This window comes from Vicugna pacos, chromosome 25 (genome assembly GCF_048564905.1).
Source record: "Vicugna pacos chromosome 25, VicPac4, whole genome shotgun sequence".
NCBI lineage: Eukaryota > Metazoa > Chordata > Mammalia > Artiodactyla > Camelidae > Vicugna > Vicugna pacos.
Window position 1 is genome coordinate 37,744,953 of NC_133011.1, and position 16,389 is coordinate 37,761,341.

The following is a 16,389-nucleotide window of genomic DNA, read 5'->3' on the forward strand; positions in this document are numbered from 1 at the left end:
GGGAAAGCAGGGTGGATGCTGGGTGCCATGCCCGGTGCTTCAGCTTTGTCCCCGGTGCTGTCCACGCCCAGATCCTCACATGCCTCTTGACGGAGCAGCGCGTCGTGTTCTTCTCGTCCAGCTGGGCTCTGCTGACGCTGGTGGCCGAGTGCTTCATGGTCTACCTGCACCCCCTGCAGTGGCAGCACACGTTCGTGCCCATCCTGTCGGGGCAGATGCTGGACTTCCTCATGGCGCCCACATCCTTCCTCATGGGCTGCCACCTCGACCACTTTGAAGAAGTCAGCAAGGTTGGTGGTCCACCCCGTGAGCGCCTGGGGACGCCGGGTGGGAAGCTGCTGGGCGGTGCCCTGGCCCTCGAGGGTGGGTGGGGGCAGAGAGACGCGGTCACTCTTCCTGAGCGCTGCTGCTCTGGGCGTCACACGCACGGTGTACACGACCTCCTGTGTCCCGGGGTGTTCAGGGCCCGCGCTCCAGGTGTCACACCCTGATGCCGCTTAGTCCACTTAGATCACAGTGGCTCTGATGGCTTCTGTGGCCTTTCAGCGAGGCCAGGGCAGGCGATGGAGTCGAGGGAGCCTGATTTCAAGTCTCTGCCCTGAGTGACTTCCCTGCCTTTGCTAAGCCTCAGTTTCCTTGTCTGTGAAATGGACACTGCCTCGGGCTCCTGAGCAGGGCTCTGGCTGAGGAATGTCCCCGTCCCTCCTGGTGCCCGGCAGGTGGCTGGCGCTTGGTAGACCAGAGCCGGCATTGTTATTGCTCCACATTTTCCATTTTTAGTTTTCTCATTAAGCCTCTGTTGTTCACGAATACTACGGACCTACTTCCTAGAAAAATGCAGGTGTGTGCAGCTGTGTCAGAGGGGTCTGTGGGCTGTGCTGAGTTCAGTGGCCGTTTACTTGCCGTGGGGCTGACTTGTGACAGGGTGTGACACCCTTCAGTGTCCTGGTGGCAAAAGGACGGTACGTGCGTGGCTGAGTTATCGTGGCAGCATCTAGGGGTCGACAGAACAGCTGCATACAGCAAGTGCTTAATACGTGGTAGCTGTCTTTCCCGCCATGCCGACAGAGACGGGGTATATTTAGAAGGGGAGCTAATGCCATGGATCTGGGATGGACTGCAGTATCGCCAGCGGGCAGAGCAGGTTTGCTTTTCTCAAAACAGCTTTTGTTAGATATAATTTACATACCAGAGTTTCCTGGACTAAAATGTGCAACTTAGTGGCTTTCAGTAACTTTACAGAGCTGTGACGACTAATTTTGGACTTTTCCGTCAGCCACCAAGGTACCCTGTGTGCATCAGCAGCCACCCCGTCCTGCCCCCTGCCCAGCCCCTGGCAGAAAGTGTCCACCCTCTGTCTCTGTGGAGCTGCCTGCTCTGTACGCATGGGTTTTGCGTAGATGGCGTCACTCAGCACGTGGTCTCTCGTGACTGGCTCCTCGCACTAAGCGTCATGCTCCTTGAGGTTCACCTTTGCAGCAGCACTTGACTTTTCTTGCCAAATAGGATTCCCTTGAATGAAGAGACCACAGTTTATCCACTCGTGGGCTGGAGACACTTGGGGTTGTTTCTGCCTTTTGGCCGTTGTGGACATCGCAGCTGTGCATAGTCACATACACGGTTTGTGTGGACGTGTGTCATTTTCCTCGGGAGTCACACCTAGGAGAGAGGCTGCTGGGTCAGGTGGTAACGGGGCGTCTAACGTTTGGGAAATGGCCAGGCTGTGGTCCCCAGCGGCTGCAGGCTCGCGCCTCCCTCCAGCAGGGGTGGGGGGACTCTGATTCTCCCCCGCCTCACGGCACTAGTCCTGTCTTTGGACCCCAGCCCCCCTGCTGGGCGGCTTTGGTGGGCATCTCCCCAGTGACTGGCCATGTGGGGCTCTTTTTCATGTGCTTATTGGCAGTTGGTACAGGGTAGCTTTCCTTTTAAACTGTCATTTTGAAAATTTCTAAGTAGGCACAAAAACAGAGAGAGGAGCAGAGGGGATGCTGTGCACGCCCCTCCGTCTTCAGCCATCATCTGGCTTTTTTCCGGGCATATAGAGCCACTCCTGGAAGAGGGTAGGGTAGACGCTGTGCTTGGCCCAGGGCCCCTCCGGGGGTGGAGCCAAGTATCTGTGTTTCTTGCCAGAGCGAGTGACTTACCAGGGGACAAACACAGTTTGGGAAAAGGCCATTCAGACCTCATGGAAGGAACGGAAATATGTCACCCTTGCAAACAAGGGAAAAATAGACCATGCTCCGGAGTTTAAAATTATGTTTCTTCTTTAAGTCATTCGGGGGAAAAAAAACCATCTTGTTTCAGACCCTTCAGAAGGGAAGCTTGCAGGCATGGGTACTTGATTCCAGTCCTTAGCCACCAAGGAAGCCCTTTGAGTGATTCTCCTGTCCAGGAAGACTTCAGGACAAGGCAGCGGCCTGGACCGAACGCGTCTGAGGGTTGGGGTGTTTTCTCTGGCTGGGGGCTTGGAGGGGATCCTTGCTGCTCCGCGAGGGTGGCCCGCTCGCCTGCCGGCTTAGGGCTCTGCCCCAAAGACGTGTTATGGCGTGCTCACGTGCCCCCGAGACACACGTTAAGAGGTGAAAGCTGGTGTCACATTCCAGGGATAGCTGAGGTGCAGAACTCTGGGTTTGGCGCATTATTTGTGTGTTTTGTCCCTGATAAGACTTTACAAGTAAGACATGCACACATTTCAAGAACTCTTAAGTGTGTGGGCTCCCCGGGCCAGGACGCGCCCTGCTCCCGTGCCTGGAGGGCAGCCCAGCGGGCACGTTGAGCCGTGAGTGCAGGGTGCCGGCGCTCTCCCTGGAGCTCTGAGTGCTCTCCCCAGACCTCCTCAAGGAGGACGTGGCGTGTTTGTACACGGTGGGGGGTGAAAGCCTGATGTTGTGCGTTGGAATCTTGAGTCAAAGAGGCAGATTTAATCAGACGAGCTTGTTGACCTCACTCTTGGTGTCCACCGCATTTGTGGTAGAGATGATATAAAGCTTTGTGTGCATGTGAGACATGATCGTTTAATGAACGCTGATACGATCTTAGGGAATGAGTCCAGAGAGGTAGATAGACTCAGATTTTCACGTCGGTCTGGTCTTTACGAACGTATCTTACAGGAAGCCGATGGCCTGATTCTGATAAACATCGACAGTGGCAGCATCGCGCACTTGAGAAAGGAGGATGCCGCTGTCCCCGACATCCCTCTCCTGGCTGCGCAGACATTTGTCCAGAGGTAAAGGGGGAAGCAGCGTTTTTGGGAAAGTCTTGTTCGGGTTCTGTACTCGCCAATTCTGAGTGTCTTTTCCAGTCTTATATTAGTAAATGTTTGATGTATTTAGGAGTGTGGAAGTTATTGGTGAATATTTAAAAATAAAAGTTGTTTGTTTTCATTCCGACTTTGCCTGCATGCTAACGGTGGCCCCCAGGTCCCGGACGGTCACCTCCCAACCCTCTTCTGTGCCCCAGGGCCTGCACCTGTGATCTCCAGGCTTCCTTTTCCTCATTCGTTCGCTCTTTCCTTATTCACTCACCAGACACAGACCCAGCGCCCATCACATGCCTTGCGTTGGAGGGGTGTGTGTGTGTGATGCGCAAACCGACGTGGCCCCACCCTCGGGCACCGTCGGTCTGGGGACCCCGACATGTGTGGCTCCATCCTTCCCTGAGCAGGGGGCTGCCTCTCCCCTTCACTCCCTCCCTGCGCTCGCTCAGCGCTCTTAGTTTTCACGACTGTCTAATGGCTCTTGACGCGTTTTCTAAACCTCTTTGACTGAGATCAGCCAGCCTTTTCCCAGAAAGGCAGGCAGTAAGCGTTGTAGGCGCTGCAGGCCCGGCGGCCTCTGTGGCAGTGGGAGGGGCCTGGCGGCGAGCCTCACACGTGCGCCCGGGGGGGGTGTGCTTACTACCCAAGTCAGGAAGCAGGTGCACCCGGGGTGTCCGGGGCCGCGCCGGGGGCTCCCTCGGGGTGCTCCTGCGGGGGACTGCCCCCCTTTGGAATCTAATTAACGGTGGTGGGAGAGGTCCTGCGTTCAGGCCTGCAGCCCGTGTGTGCGGTCCACAGGCAGACCTCGTGGGACGCTCGTGGTGGTGACAGGTGGGGGTGTGGGGCAGCTGCTCTCGGCTTTGGTCAAGTAGCCGGGCTGTGCCACTCTCCAGGGGCCAGGGGTGCAGCCAGTCTTACATCAGGGGTGGCTGTTCCCCTTTACTCTGTCTGCTGTTGGGAGATCGATGTGGAAAGAGCTGAGGCCTGAGAGGACGGGGAGGGAGTGGGTTGTTCTGTGCTGGCTCTTCTGAGTTCTGACTCTTACCTGTGTATTGGTCAGTGCAGGCTGCTGTAACAAACAGCACCTAAGCAACAGACATTTATTGTCTCCCAGTCCTGGAGAGTGGATATCTAAGATCAAGGTGTCGGCAGGGCTGATTTTCCCTGAGGCCTCTCTCCAGGGCACGTGGACGGCCGTCTCCTCCCTGTGTCCTCACGTGGTCGTCCCTCTGTGTGTGTTTGTGTCCTCATCTCCTCCTATAAGGACACCAGTCACATTGGATTAGGGCCACCCTAGTGACCTCATTTTAACTTAATTCGCTCTTTATCTCCAAATACAGTCACGTTCTGAAGTACTGGGGGTTAGGACTCCAACATAAGGATTTTGGGGAACACAGTTTAGCCCATCACACCTTGGTATCAGTGATTCCTTCTATCTGGGTGGTTTCTGCAAAACATACAGGAGGGTCACCTTTAGTACTGTTTTTTCCATCTTAAAAAAATTGATGGAAGTCCCCACCCAGAGCTGAGGCTGTGGGTGTGGAGTCCTGTGTGGTCAGCGGGCGGTGCTCAGGGGACCCCAGCAAGGAGTCCTGTGGGGCTGTCCCCTTCATGACCTCAGAAAGCGAACCCTGCCTTCCTGATAAGCAGAGTCCACATTCCCCTGACTTGGAGTGTGACACTCTAGGACTGAAGTTTGCCAGCGTTTGCTGAGGCTTCTCGAGTGTTTACTCAGGTAGAGTGTCCCCAGTAAGACGGGATTCCCGCCTCTGCCCATGTGTTCTTGTCAGAATTCTAGAATGTTCTCAGCCGGTTGGATTCTCACTTGGCCAGACCCCTAGAAGGTGGGATGTGAAGTCTCTCAGGCTCGCCATGGGGGCTGTTTATAAGCATGAACTAGCCCATGTGTGGTCAGTGGCATGTCTGTAAAGCCCTCTGGGGCCATGGCCCGGGCTGTGGTGGTCAGTGTCCTGACAGGGCCTGGTGTAAGTGAGTCTGCAGATCGCATTTGGCCGAGGGGGACAAGGGGCAGTGCCCTTCTTCCCCGAGACGCCCCCTGTCTTCCTCACCTGTGTTTGCTGCATCCTCCCTGCCCCACCTGGCCTCCTGGAGGATGGGGACCGGGACCCCCAGCTCTCAGGGCCGAGCTGTCGGAGTGCCTGGGGCAGAGGGAAGGATGGCCGCAGGGGGAGTGGACGGCTTCTGCAGATGTTTGGTCCCTGCACAGAAGACAGGGTGGGAGGGGAGAGAGATTGCAGCAGGCAGCGCCGGGCCTTTTCTGCAGGAAAAGTCACTGAAATTCCTTTGCCCGTGGGACCCCGGTTCTGCGGGGTGAGCGGCCAGCCCGGTGCTGGGGGACAGCAGCAGGGCAGCGGCTGGCGCTCCTTCCAGGAGGGCGGTTTCCTGACCCGTCAGCCGGGTTAGCCGGGGCTGAGACGTCCCATCTCCTGCACAGCCTCTCCTCATGGGGCGCGAAACAGAGAGCTCCTGGGACCTGGTCTCACCTCCACCCCCACCTGGAGTCACATCGGCCCCGCCAGCCCGTCCTCACCAACAGTGAGGCCTTTGGTGGCCGGTGTTCCCCCACCCCCGGCCCCCGCCCCATATGCTCAGGGCCTGCCTCCACCTTTCAGGTCCAAGGTCCTCAGAGAGATTTCTCTGTCACTCTGTTCTGGTTCCCACTACCTCGTATTTGGGCACATTATCCATTTTTCTACTTTTTCCCACTCAAACGTAAGCTTCACATGGCTGGGCTTTGCTGCCCTCAGCTGATGCCTGGCGTGGCTTCTGGGCTCAGGGGTGTCGGCGGGATGGGTATGTGTTGGGCGGGTGTCCTTTGCATATTTAGAGCCTCAGACTCGCTCCTTGGTTTCCAGAGTTGCATCTAAAAGTGCAGCCTTGGGTGGTTTGAGGAGGCCAGGACCCCATTTGATGAAAACCGCTGCTAGCCTGAGTAGCTCTGGACGAGTCAGCGGCCATCCTGCGGTGCCGCAAGCCTGCCTGGCCAGGGGGCCGCCGTGTGTGTGAGGAGGGTCTTTGCAAGGGGGACAGAATGATTCAGCTCGGGTGAAAACTCAATGGTCCAAAGACAAGGCCTTCGTGAGTGTGTGTCCGGAGGTGAATGAACTCTTCTGGGGTGTATTTTTAATCTCCCTTTTCCCCAGCCTCCGGTCATTGACAGGTATTTCAGGCATCCCATGAGTGCTTTTGTTTTTGTGTTCCTGAGTGTTAATTTACCTCTTCCCAGGGGGCTCTCTCTCCGGCCATTAGGCAGTGATCAGGTGATGTGCCTGAGCTGTGGTCAGCATCCTTCTGCTCCTTTCCAGGGTCCAGACCCTGCAGCTGTACCACGAGCTGGACCTCGCCCACCTCTGCGCCAGCACTGACCTGAACGAGGACCGAGCCTCTCGGCGGGCCTGGCAGCAGGGACTCAACCACCAGATACAGCAGATCACCGTGCACCTGCTTGTCAGCATCTTCAGGTATTCACGACGCTGCGCGTGTCTGTAGCGGACCTGCCAGCTCCCAGTTCTGCTGGCCTTGACACCAGCACTCAGGTGACGGGGCATGAGAGAGGCCCCGCCCCCAGGAACCCTGCCTTGTGATCTTAAACATCAGCAGGTCCCTGGGAGGCGCTGACCCGCCTGGGCCCTTCCCACCCCTCGTCTCTCCTGCTGATGACTTCCTGGAGGGTCAGCCTGGGTGAGGGAGTGGATGGGCAGATCATGTTGGGAACGAAGCCCACCCAGGCCTGGCCCCGCAAGACCTTCCTCCTTTCTCCTCATCCCTGTAACTGCCATCAGCGTCTCTCGCGTGCTGCTGGGAACCGGCACTTGGGCGGAATCAGTTACGTAGACAGCACAGTGTGTTTATTTCGGTGTGGTGACGTGCAGGGGTGGAGCTGCTATTTCTGGCCTAAACGTGCTGTCGTTTGAGGAGCGTATGCTAAGCACTTGCCCTGGTAACATGCCAGCTTTTAAAGAAGGTATTAGTGGAGCAGCCTTCAGGCCTTTCTTTCTGCCAACGCTCTGCTTTGTCTCACAGCCTTCTCCTCCCTCTCTCTCTCCCCCTCTCCCTCCAATCGTGTGGCAGGGAAGGTGGCAGACTCCAGGTCTCCTTCTGATCTGGGTGGCCCCTTGCCTGGGAGGGGCTTAGACCGGCCAGCAGACCTCACGACACTCTGTGTGATGATTTCAAAACCGACATTTTAAAGGCCAGGTTCTTTTGCTGTCTGTTTCCATAAAGCAGATCATTTACTGGGGGGAAGTGGGATGTGGTGTTATAGACAGGTTGTATCAGCTCTTTGCTCAAAGCAGGATAGTTTGTGTGGTCGTAGAAATGTTGTTCTCCTCTTGTTCTTTTAAGACGAAATCTTTCGGGACAAGGGTGTAGCTCAAGTGGTAGAGCACATGCTTAGCATGCGTGAGGTCCTGGGTTCATTCCTTAGTACTTTAAGAATGAATAAATGAATAAGTAATTTAATCAAATAAAATTACCTCCCCCCACCCCCAACAAAAGAGATGAAATCTTTCGTGAAGAAGGTTGTTTTTAATCCTCTGCATGCTTGATGAGTTTAGTTCATTAAAAAGCAGAACATATGATATCAGATTATAAAACTGAATTTCCCCTAGATAAAGTAATGGTTTCCCTCACAAGAGAAGGAAGACACTGAGCGGACTACATACTGCATACGCCCTGGAGGGCTGTTGATTCTATTGGCAGCGGTGACTTTAGATCGAGGGATCATGTGCAAAAGTCCCCATGGTGTGTAGGTGGGGAGGTTGGGTACAAAGATGCGAGGTGGCCAGTGGTGTTCAGGCTGGCGGCTTTGCTGGTTTAATATCAGAGTCTGGCCCCCCCTCCGTGTCACCATCCTGAACTCAGTTTTACTTGTATGGATAATTACTGATGCGTGCACCTTTATTTGCATAAGGAACTTTCAGGGCTTGAAGAAGACAGATGCCCCCTCCTGGAGCTTCAGCTTCAGTTGTGCTCTAAGTAACGAGACAGCCTGACCACAGAGCACACCCAAGCCGTGTGGCTCAGGGGTCGGGGCAGTCCTCCTGCAGAACGGGCCTTTTCAAAGTGTGTATGTCTTGCGGTCATTTTTCTGCTGACAGTGATGTGTTCTTCATGTATAAAGATACTTCACCATTTAGACTCTCTCTCCTCGTCAGGGATGTGAAGAATCACTTAAATTATGAACATCGTGTGTTCAACAGTGAAGAGTTCCTCAAAACCAGAGCCCCAGGGGACCAGGCCTTCTATAAACAGGTGAGAGGTGGTGGGGCGTGTGTCCATGATCTGCCCACCTTTCTGTATTGGAAGTATTTTTCAAAACAAATTATTTCCAGCATCCGTTAATATTTTACTCAGTGTTTCAGCTTTTCCAGCAGTTTGTTTTAGCGTGGTTCCTTTTGGTCCTTTGGCAGGCTCTGACTATTTTTATTCAGCTTTTTAGAGTGTAATTTACATATAACAAAATGCACTCATTTTAAGCAGCACTATTTACAATAGCCAAGACATGGAAACAACCTAAATGTCCATTGACAGACAACTGGATAAAGACGGTGTGGTATGTATATAATAGAACACTACTCAGCCATAAAAAAGAGTGAAATAATGCCATTTGCCGCAGCATGGATGGGCCTAGAGGTGATCATATTAAGTGAAGTGAGTCAGACAGAGAAAGACAAGTATCATATAATATCACTTATGTGGGATCTAAAAAAAGATACAAATTTTATTTACAAACCAGAAATAAACTCACGGACAGAAAACAAACTATGGTTACCAAAGGGGAAAGGGAATGGGGGAGGGATAAATTAGGAGTTTGGGATTAACAGACGCATATGACTGCATATAAAATAGATAAACAGCAAGGACCTGTTGTACAGCACAGGGAACTGTGTTTGATATCTTGTAATAACACATAATGGAAAAGAATCTGAAAAAATGTATATGTGTGTGTGTGCATAACTGAATTGCTGTGCTGTACACCTAAACTAACACTGCAGATCAACTCTACTTCAGTTTTAAAAATTAAGGAAAAAAACTAACCACACCCGCACCTCGTGGCCGCTGTCCCCGCTGAGTGAGACGGGCTGCGTTCTGTCTGTGAAAGGTGTATCTCCCTGAATAAACTTACTCACTTAAAAAAGAAATTTGCAGTATCGAGTGTGATGAGTCTTGACAAAGGCATAGACCTGGCAGCCCACCCCCCAGTCTGGTCTCGAACCTTTCTTTCCATCGTCCTGCACAATTCCATGCCCTTCCCGTCACCACCCCGTCCCAGGGCCGGGCAGTGCCCACCCCATCCGCGCGGTCTCCTGGGCTGCCGGCCTTCTCTCCCCGGGAGCTGATGTGGAGATCCGTCCCTGAGAGCCCGCAGACAGGGTGCGCTGGCCGCAAGGTGTGGATCGCCTGGGAGGCCACCGTCCACAGGAGACCCCAGACTCATTGATAAAATGCAGGAACTGTGGCTGCTGCTGTCCTGGGGGGCAGGGTGGTTCGGGCTTTTGAACTTTCAGGGATTTTTCAGATGCAGAGAGTGGCTGCTTCCTTCAGACTGGCTGGTGGGGAACTGAGGGGGACTCTGAGGTGGTGATAAATTACGAAAGCTACCTGTGTTTGGGAGCTTCGGTCCGAGGAGCTGGGGAGAGGACGCGGGGGGCGGGGGCGGGGGCGGGGCTCTAGCTCGGCTCAGCGAGGCCGGTCCAGCGAGTGAGCGCTCGCCGTGACCCGCCCTCTGCGTCCGTTCCAGGTCTTGGATACCTACATGTTCCACGCTTTCCTCAAGGCCCGGCTCAGCAGAAGGATGGACGCCTTTGCCCAGATGGACCTCCACACGCAGTCCGAGGAGGACAGGTGCTGCGACTGGGCTGGAGGCTGCCCGGCTCTCTGGGGCCTGGGGCTCATGCAGCACGGCTGTACGGGGCGGATAACGACGCGTTCAGTCGGGGAAGCTTCCTCTGTAACGTTCAGGAGCCGGGGAGCAGCCAGGCGCCCCCTGTGCGTTTCTGCCTCTTGGGGGAGCACGTGGAATGCGCCCGCCCTGGCCCCTCGGGGTCTGGGCTTGCTGCTTTCTCCCACCTTCTCTCTCTCCCCGCGTCTTCACTGTTTCCTGCCTCTTCCTCGATGCTCTTCCTGATCCCCCAAACATGCGCCAGCCGTTGGCAGTGCCCTCGTCTGTTGTCTGTGTTGTGGCCTCTCCTGGGGTGCGGACTGTCCTTCAGCCTTAACTGCACGTGGGAGAGCCCGGTGTGTCCCCGCTGCTTCCTGCTCAGTGCGGGAGTGTCGGGTGCTGGTCACCACGCCGGGGAGAATGCTCAGCTGAGCCTTGCTCTCCAGTCCCTGTTGCATCTGGAAAGTGATGTGCTGGCTTTCTCTACTCAGGATAAATGGGACGCTCCTAAGTCCGAGAAGACCGACGATCGAGAAGATGGCCAGCCGCAAGTCCTCGTCGCTGCATGCGGCCGACAGGCGCATGGTGGTCAGCATGCCCAACCTGCAGGACATCGTGGTTCCCGAGCTGCCGCCCCGCAACTCGTCGCTTCGGAAAATGCACACCTCGGATTGTGGGAGCAGCCATGCAGGTGACACAGCCACTTCTGTTTGGGGGCTTCTGTTTGTCACGTGACTCTCATGCTGCAGGTCATCAGAAGAAACCGAAGCCTGTAACCAGAGAAGGGACGGGTTTTTGGTTTTCCTAAAGAAGTTTAATTATTTGAAACACTTCTCGAGTATTCATCCTGCAGACCGTGTCCAGTGTGGAGAATGATTTCTTGTGTGTACTTTCCATCATCCCATCCCACTGCTGAAGGCGGCAGTCGTACAGTTTCCTGTGTCTTTCATGCGTGTGTGTGTAGGTGCACATATATGTACATGTACACAGCAAGTACGTGTTTACGTACCTCCCTGTCTAAAGGGACATGACAATTGCTGGGCCCCCAGTGACCACCAGGCCCTTTCTGGCACTGGGGGTACAGGCCCCCACCCTCCTGAGCTGACGTTCCCGGGGTAAAGGCAGGTGATAGAGAAGCATGTGACTTCGGGGTATCAGGGTCATGACCTGAGCCGTCACGGGGTGGTCGGGTGCTGATGGGCAGCGATGCGGTGACTGGAGAGGCCAGCTGCGGCCCCAGCGGGTAGACTCCGGGGGAGGGCAAGTTGAGAGATGCGGCTGCTGCATCTCTGAAGGAATCTGCGCAGCCCCGACTGTCGGTGTTAAGTTGCTATAAAACACGACGGACGTGTGTGAGCCCACTTGTCCCTGCCTGGGCCGCGGCAAAGCAAGTCACAGTGTCGGTCGTTTGTGCTCTGGGTCCTCTCCCTGTGGTCCCCGGGTGAAGTCTCCATCCGTCCACGGTGGACCAGAGAAGCTGCGGTGAGGCCAGGTGCTGCCCACCTCCCGCCCCCAGCAGGTCCATCTCAGCTTAGGGTGTTAGCTTAATCCTTCGACGGGTAAGGACTCACTACCACTTGTTTCCGTTGAGCATCAATAGTTTTAGCAAATAAAGCTGTTCAGTGTTCGCAGAGGGCATGAAGGCAGTGAGGGGCTGTTCAGCGGCGGGGGGCGGTGTGTGTGGAACTTCCTGGACAAGGCACACAGGTCCCTGCCCTGCCCTGTGCCGAGGCAGGAGCCCTGGCCTGGACCGCGGGCTGGGAGGGGGCGGCGTTGGTGTGTAAGGCCCTGCTAACTGTCTGCTCGCCTCCGCTTCCCCCGTCAGTTCTGAGTGTGGCCCCCAAGTCCACGCACACCTTCAAGATCCCGGAAGTCCACTTCCCGCTGGTGGGCCAGTGTGTGCAGGCGTTCCACGCGGACTGCGCCGCCCAGCTGACCAAGGCCATGGGCTCGCTGCCGCCCGAGAGCTCGGCGCTCCTGGCCGGGTTCCTCTACCTGCGCGGGCTCGTCCGCCTGACGCAGGGCCAGCTGCTGGGCGCGCTCCTGGACTTTCAGAGCCTATACAAGACGGACGTGCGGATCTTCCCCGCCGACCTCGTCCAGAGGACGGTGGAGTCCCTGTCGGGGCCCGAGCGCGTGCAGGCGGAGCGGACGCCCGAGCTGCGGAGGCTCATGAGCGAGGTCATGGACAAGCCCGCGGACGCCCCCAAGGCCGACGACCGCGTCAAGCACTTCGAGCTGCCCAGGACGCACATGCAGCTGGACGACTTCGTGAAGAGGGTCCAGGAGTCGGGCATCGTGAAGGACGCCGGCACCATCCACCGGCTGTTCGCCGCACTGACCGTAGGTGCGAGGCCGCAGGCAGGGCGGGGCGGGGCGGGGCGGCCCGCAGGGAGGAGCCTTGCGCCGAGAGGCCTTCACTGGCTCCCTGGGCGTGAGGACCTAGGGGGCTGCCAAGCCTTTGGCCCTGGTGGGGGCGGGGCTGGGGATGCTTGACGGCATCTCTCCCGTCCTGGGGGTCCGCTCGCTGCGCGATGACCACTCCCTCCCAAGTGGGGGCCCTCGGCTTCAGCGGGAACGCTTCCGACACTCGTAACGGGGAGACCGTGTGGCAAACACCTCCCGCCCCCCCGCCACCTTCGTTTCCCCGAATTTGCTGCAGCTGCGGGTGGGCTGAGCTCCCTTCCGCTCCTCCCTCCTCAGAGGGACACCGTCCTAAACTGGGCCTTTGCCTTCGGGCCATTTTTTATGCATTTGCTGGAAGTGGCTGTCCCCACCAACAGTGCACAGGATTTGTGTTTTGAAACTGAACCACGTGTGAAGTATGCATGTCAGCCTGCGTTTTCTGCTCTCTTCAATGCTGTGTTCTCAGAGTGTGCCCGTGGTGACACATGGATCTGGACGTTCGCTTAGTCACCGGCGGTGTGGCCTGAGGACCGCTCAGCATGTTAGCTGCTCCCCATCCGGTGGTGTCGGTGATTCTGCTTTTCAGGTGCCGACACGGAGGGTCGCCACCTGTCCCCCGAGCGTGCGGGACGCCTTCCTCTGGGGCTGCAGCAGGAGAGCCGTCATCCCTGCCGCAGGTGCCTCGACCCCCGGCTGCCCCGCCTGTGAGGGGCCGGCTTCCCTCCTCCTGGGGACCCCTGGGCATTGGCGTTGAAAGCATGTGGCGCACCTTGAGAGGGAGGAGACCTCTGCTGTCGTTCTGGCCGAGCATCTGTGCCTGGAGCCGCCGGTCCCTGTCCTCTGAGCCCTCGTTGCAGTCCTGCCCATTTCCCCATCGGACAGTTACCCTCACTTCTGTGGGCAGGACCTGCTGTGTCCTCTGGAAAGGCATCCTTTGCTAGTAACAGGCTGGGGACGTCCCCCTCGTGCAACTCCAAGACTACAGGACATGGCTCCTGCCTTGTTTCCCGTCTGCGGGCAGACGTGGTGTCATTTCTGTGCACGCGTATGCCCTTCCCCCAGGCAGGCCGTGGACTGTTTGTTCAGGGGCCTCTCAGTCGGCATGATGAGGGCGCGGCCAGCCCAGGGCTCGCGGGACTCTCCACGTGGTGACACTTACGTGGAGAAGTGGCAGCTCCTTGGCTGAACCAGCCCGTCTCCCAGGGCGTCTGTGGGCCTGAGGGTAAGGCCCAGGGATGCGCTGAGTCCCTGGGGCAGAGGCACTTTTGGGACCTGACCGGCCGCCCTTGGGCTGCCAGGAGCTGGGCGGGTGGGCGCCGCAGGACTCAGTGCTCTCAGAGGAGGCCCTGCCCCTCACCCTCCCGAGTGGGGCCTTGGCAAGGACCCGGGTGCCTGGCCAGCTGCAGAGCCTGCGGACAGCGCCTGAACTACTGGGGTATCATTCCCGTGTAGCGGGGCATCCCCTTCTGCCCCTGCCCGGCCTGTTGCCTCACAGTCCAGGTTGGCTGATGGCCTGGGTGGCACTGTTTTCTCGCAGGAAGAAGAGGGTCTGTCCCCCAGCTGTCACCTCCTGTTGGCCCACAGCGCCTTTGCGGGGAGCCAGGCAGGGTGATTTTATGGCTGGACACGTGAGCACCATCCAGCAGCCCCAGATGTATGTTCATAGGTGCTCAGACTTGACTCACGAAGACATGCCATCGATGGCCCTGCTGTCACTCTGGCTCCGTTTGCATTTACTAGGTCATTAACTGTCCTGATTCCGGGACACGTAAGCCACTGTAATGCAGCACCAAATGGACAGTCTGCCTGATGGCCAGTTATGTGTTAAAAAAGCAGGATTGGGTCAACACTGAGTATCCCCATCTTAGAATGAATCAACGTGACATAAGAGCACACACGTCGCAGTCTGACATTCGTGGGGCAGGGCCCTCATGTTGTGGCCTCAGGGCCGGGAGGCTGCCACATGCAGCCCTCAGCGTGGTCCCCGGGGCTCCGTGAGCCTACCTCCCCTGTGAGACAACCTGGGGAGTGTGCTGGAGTGTGGGTGAGGGGCAGAGACCGACAGTTGGCATTTTTGTGCAGAACTGGAGACAAATGGGGGATGAGGATTCTGTCCTTGGTGGGGTGTGCGTGGCGGGGGTGTGTGCGTGTGGCCCCTGTGTGCGTGATGGCTGGTGTGCGCGCTGGCGGGGGCTGTGCACCGTCCAGATGTGCCGCAGCCCTGGAGGGTGGCGCCCGCCGGCCCGTGCGGGGGTCCCTGGCCTCTTGGGTGTCCTTGGCCCTGGCTCCCAGAGCCCACGGGCCCGCCTCACCTCTGTCTGTGAGAGGCAGCTGTTTCCGGTGCTGGGGACCCACGCCTCCCTCTGCAGGGCCCAGTGACTGTGCTGGGGCCCAGCTGGCAGGAGGGCTTGTTATGATGATGGAAGGGCCAGGCGCTTGGGTGTGGGGTCCACGTCCCCCTGCCTTCAGAAGTGACAGCTTCTCGGTTCTCCCCAGCTCCCCTCTCTTATTCTCCTGATTCTTGGGTTTTCTTGCTCGGCTCTTTAGGCTAAGTGTTTTCTTCACGTTGTCCACTTGAAGCAAATGCTTCTGATGAAACACACGGCTCAGAGCCACCAGCAGGTGTGGACTGAGGCGCCCCGTCGGAGGCAGCTGCGTTGGGTCGTGTTTCCAAGGTGGCAGCAGGACGAGAGCGGTTTTGCGGGGTCGGGCGCCTGCTGCGTGCCCTCGGGTGCCTCACTGCCCGGCACAGGGACTCCAGGTGCCATCGACCTGGGCATGGGTGTGGGTTTCTGTTTGGATCCAGTGCCATCAAACAAATACGTAAGGCTGCAGGCAGCCACTGTGAGCAGTCAGGGAAACAGGTGGCCTGGAGGATCATCTCCGAGGCCCGCCGCTGGGGGAGGGCTTCCCCTGAGCGCTCCCGCGCCCGCACTGCGTGCTGATGAGGTCTGACCTCCTCGTTTGTCGTTCCAATGGCAGCAGTCACTCTCCACCCGTAGATGTGCCCCCAAGACTGGGAGTGCCCCCCGTCTCACCGGCCGCCCCTCAATCCAGCCACACTGGGTTGTGGCCGTGATGTCACATTCCCAGACGACTGTCGTCCTAATGGTGAGGAGCCTGGGGAGCCAGAGCGGGGCTCTCACAGCCTCTCTGGGCTGCTTCAGTCTGGCCTGCAGCCAAGTTGGGACGGGGAGGTCCCCACGCACACACACAGCAGTACTGCGTCGGTGGGGGAATGTCCACCTGGCACCTGCCCGCCTGCCAGCAAGGGCTTGCTCTCCAGGCCTCCGTCCCTTTGTGACTGAGCCTCCCGTGGTGGCTGGGCCCATGCAGAGGGTGGAGCATAGCAGGTGTCGTGAGGAAAGAGCCTGCCAGCCCAGCGGCCGCCTGGCCAGGGTGACAGCCTTGTCAAGAAAGCTGCACACGAGTTGTTTCATCTGGGTCTTAAGGAATGGGTGGGAGTTTTCAGGTCCAAGCACCCAGACCTGAAGCGTGCACAGAGGTGTGTAACAGCGTGCTTGTTACCATGCTGGGACACAGGAGAGGGGAGGGGAGGGGAGGGGGCCCACTCCTGGAGGGAGTTGGGCCTGATGAACACCAGGAGCCCCGAAGTGCTTGAACAAAGAGGGGGGAGCTCTTGTTAGCATCTGAGAAAAATCATTCTGGGTGTTGGGTGAAGCAGGCCGCCTGCAGGGCAGCTTTGAAGGTGGGGCACTTGTGGGCTTCTTCCTGCGCAGGACGGAGTGCAGACAGGTCCAGGATGCAGAGCAGAGGCAGCACTGAGCCAGGGCAGGCGCCAGACACAGGGGAACAGGGGGAT

General features: G+C 57.4%; 1 protein-coding gene across 5 annotated transcripts in view; it reads left to right on the forward strand.

Annotated features, from left to right (window-relative positions):
* Window positions 1-16,389, forward strand: part of DENND3 (DENN domain containing 3) — a 45,818-nt gene that overhangs the window by 13,749 nt on the left and 15,680 nt on the right. For all 5 annotated transcript variants that reach the window (XR_012064255.1, XM_072949803.1, XM_072949804.1 and 2 more), the window contains 7 exons: window positions 72-290; window positions 3,111-3,226; window positions 6,583-6,738; window positions 8,434-8,530; window positions 10,020-10,123; window positions 10,652-10,851; window positions 11,986-12,507. Coding sequence is in view for 4 of the 5 variants with exons in the window: in XM_072949803.1 (XP_072805904.1) it covers window positions 72-290; window positions 3,111-3,226; window positions 6,583-6,738; window positions 8,434-8,530; window positions 10,020-10,123; window positions 10,652-10,851; window positions 11,986-12,507 (1,414 nt within the window). In the remaining variant the exon portion in view is untranslated. The remainder of the gene's footprint in view (window positions 1-71; window positions 291-3,110; window positions 3,227-6,582; window positions 6,739-8,433; window positions 8,531-10,019; window positions 10,124-10,651; window positions 10,852-11,985; window positions 12,508-16,389) is intronic.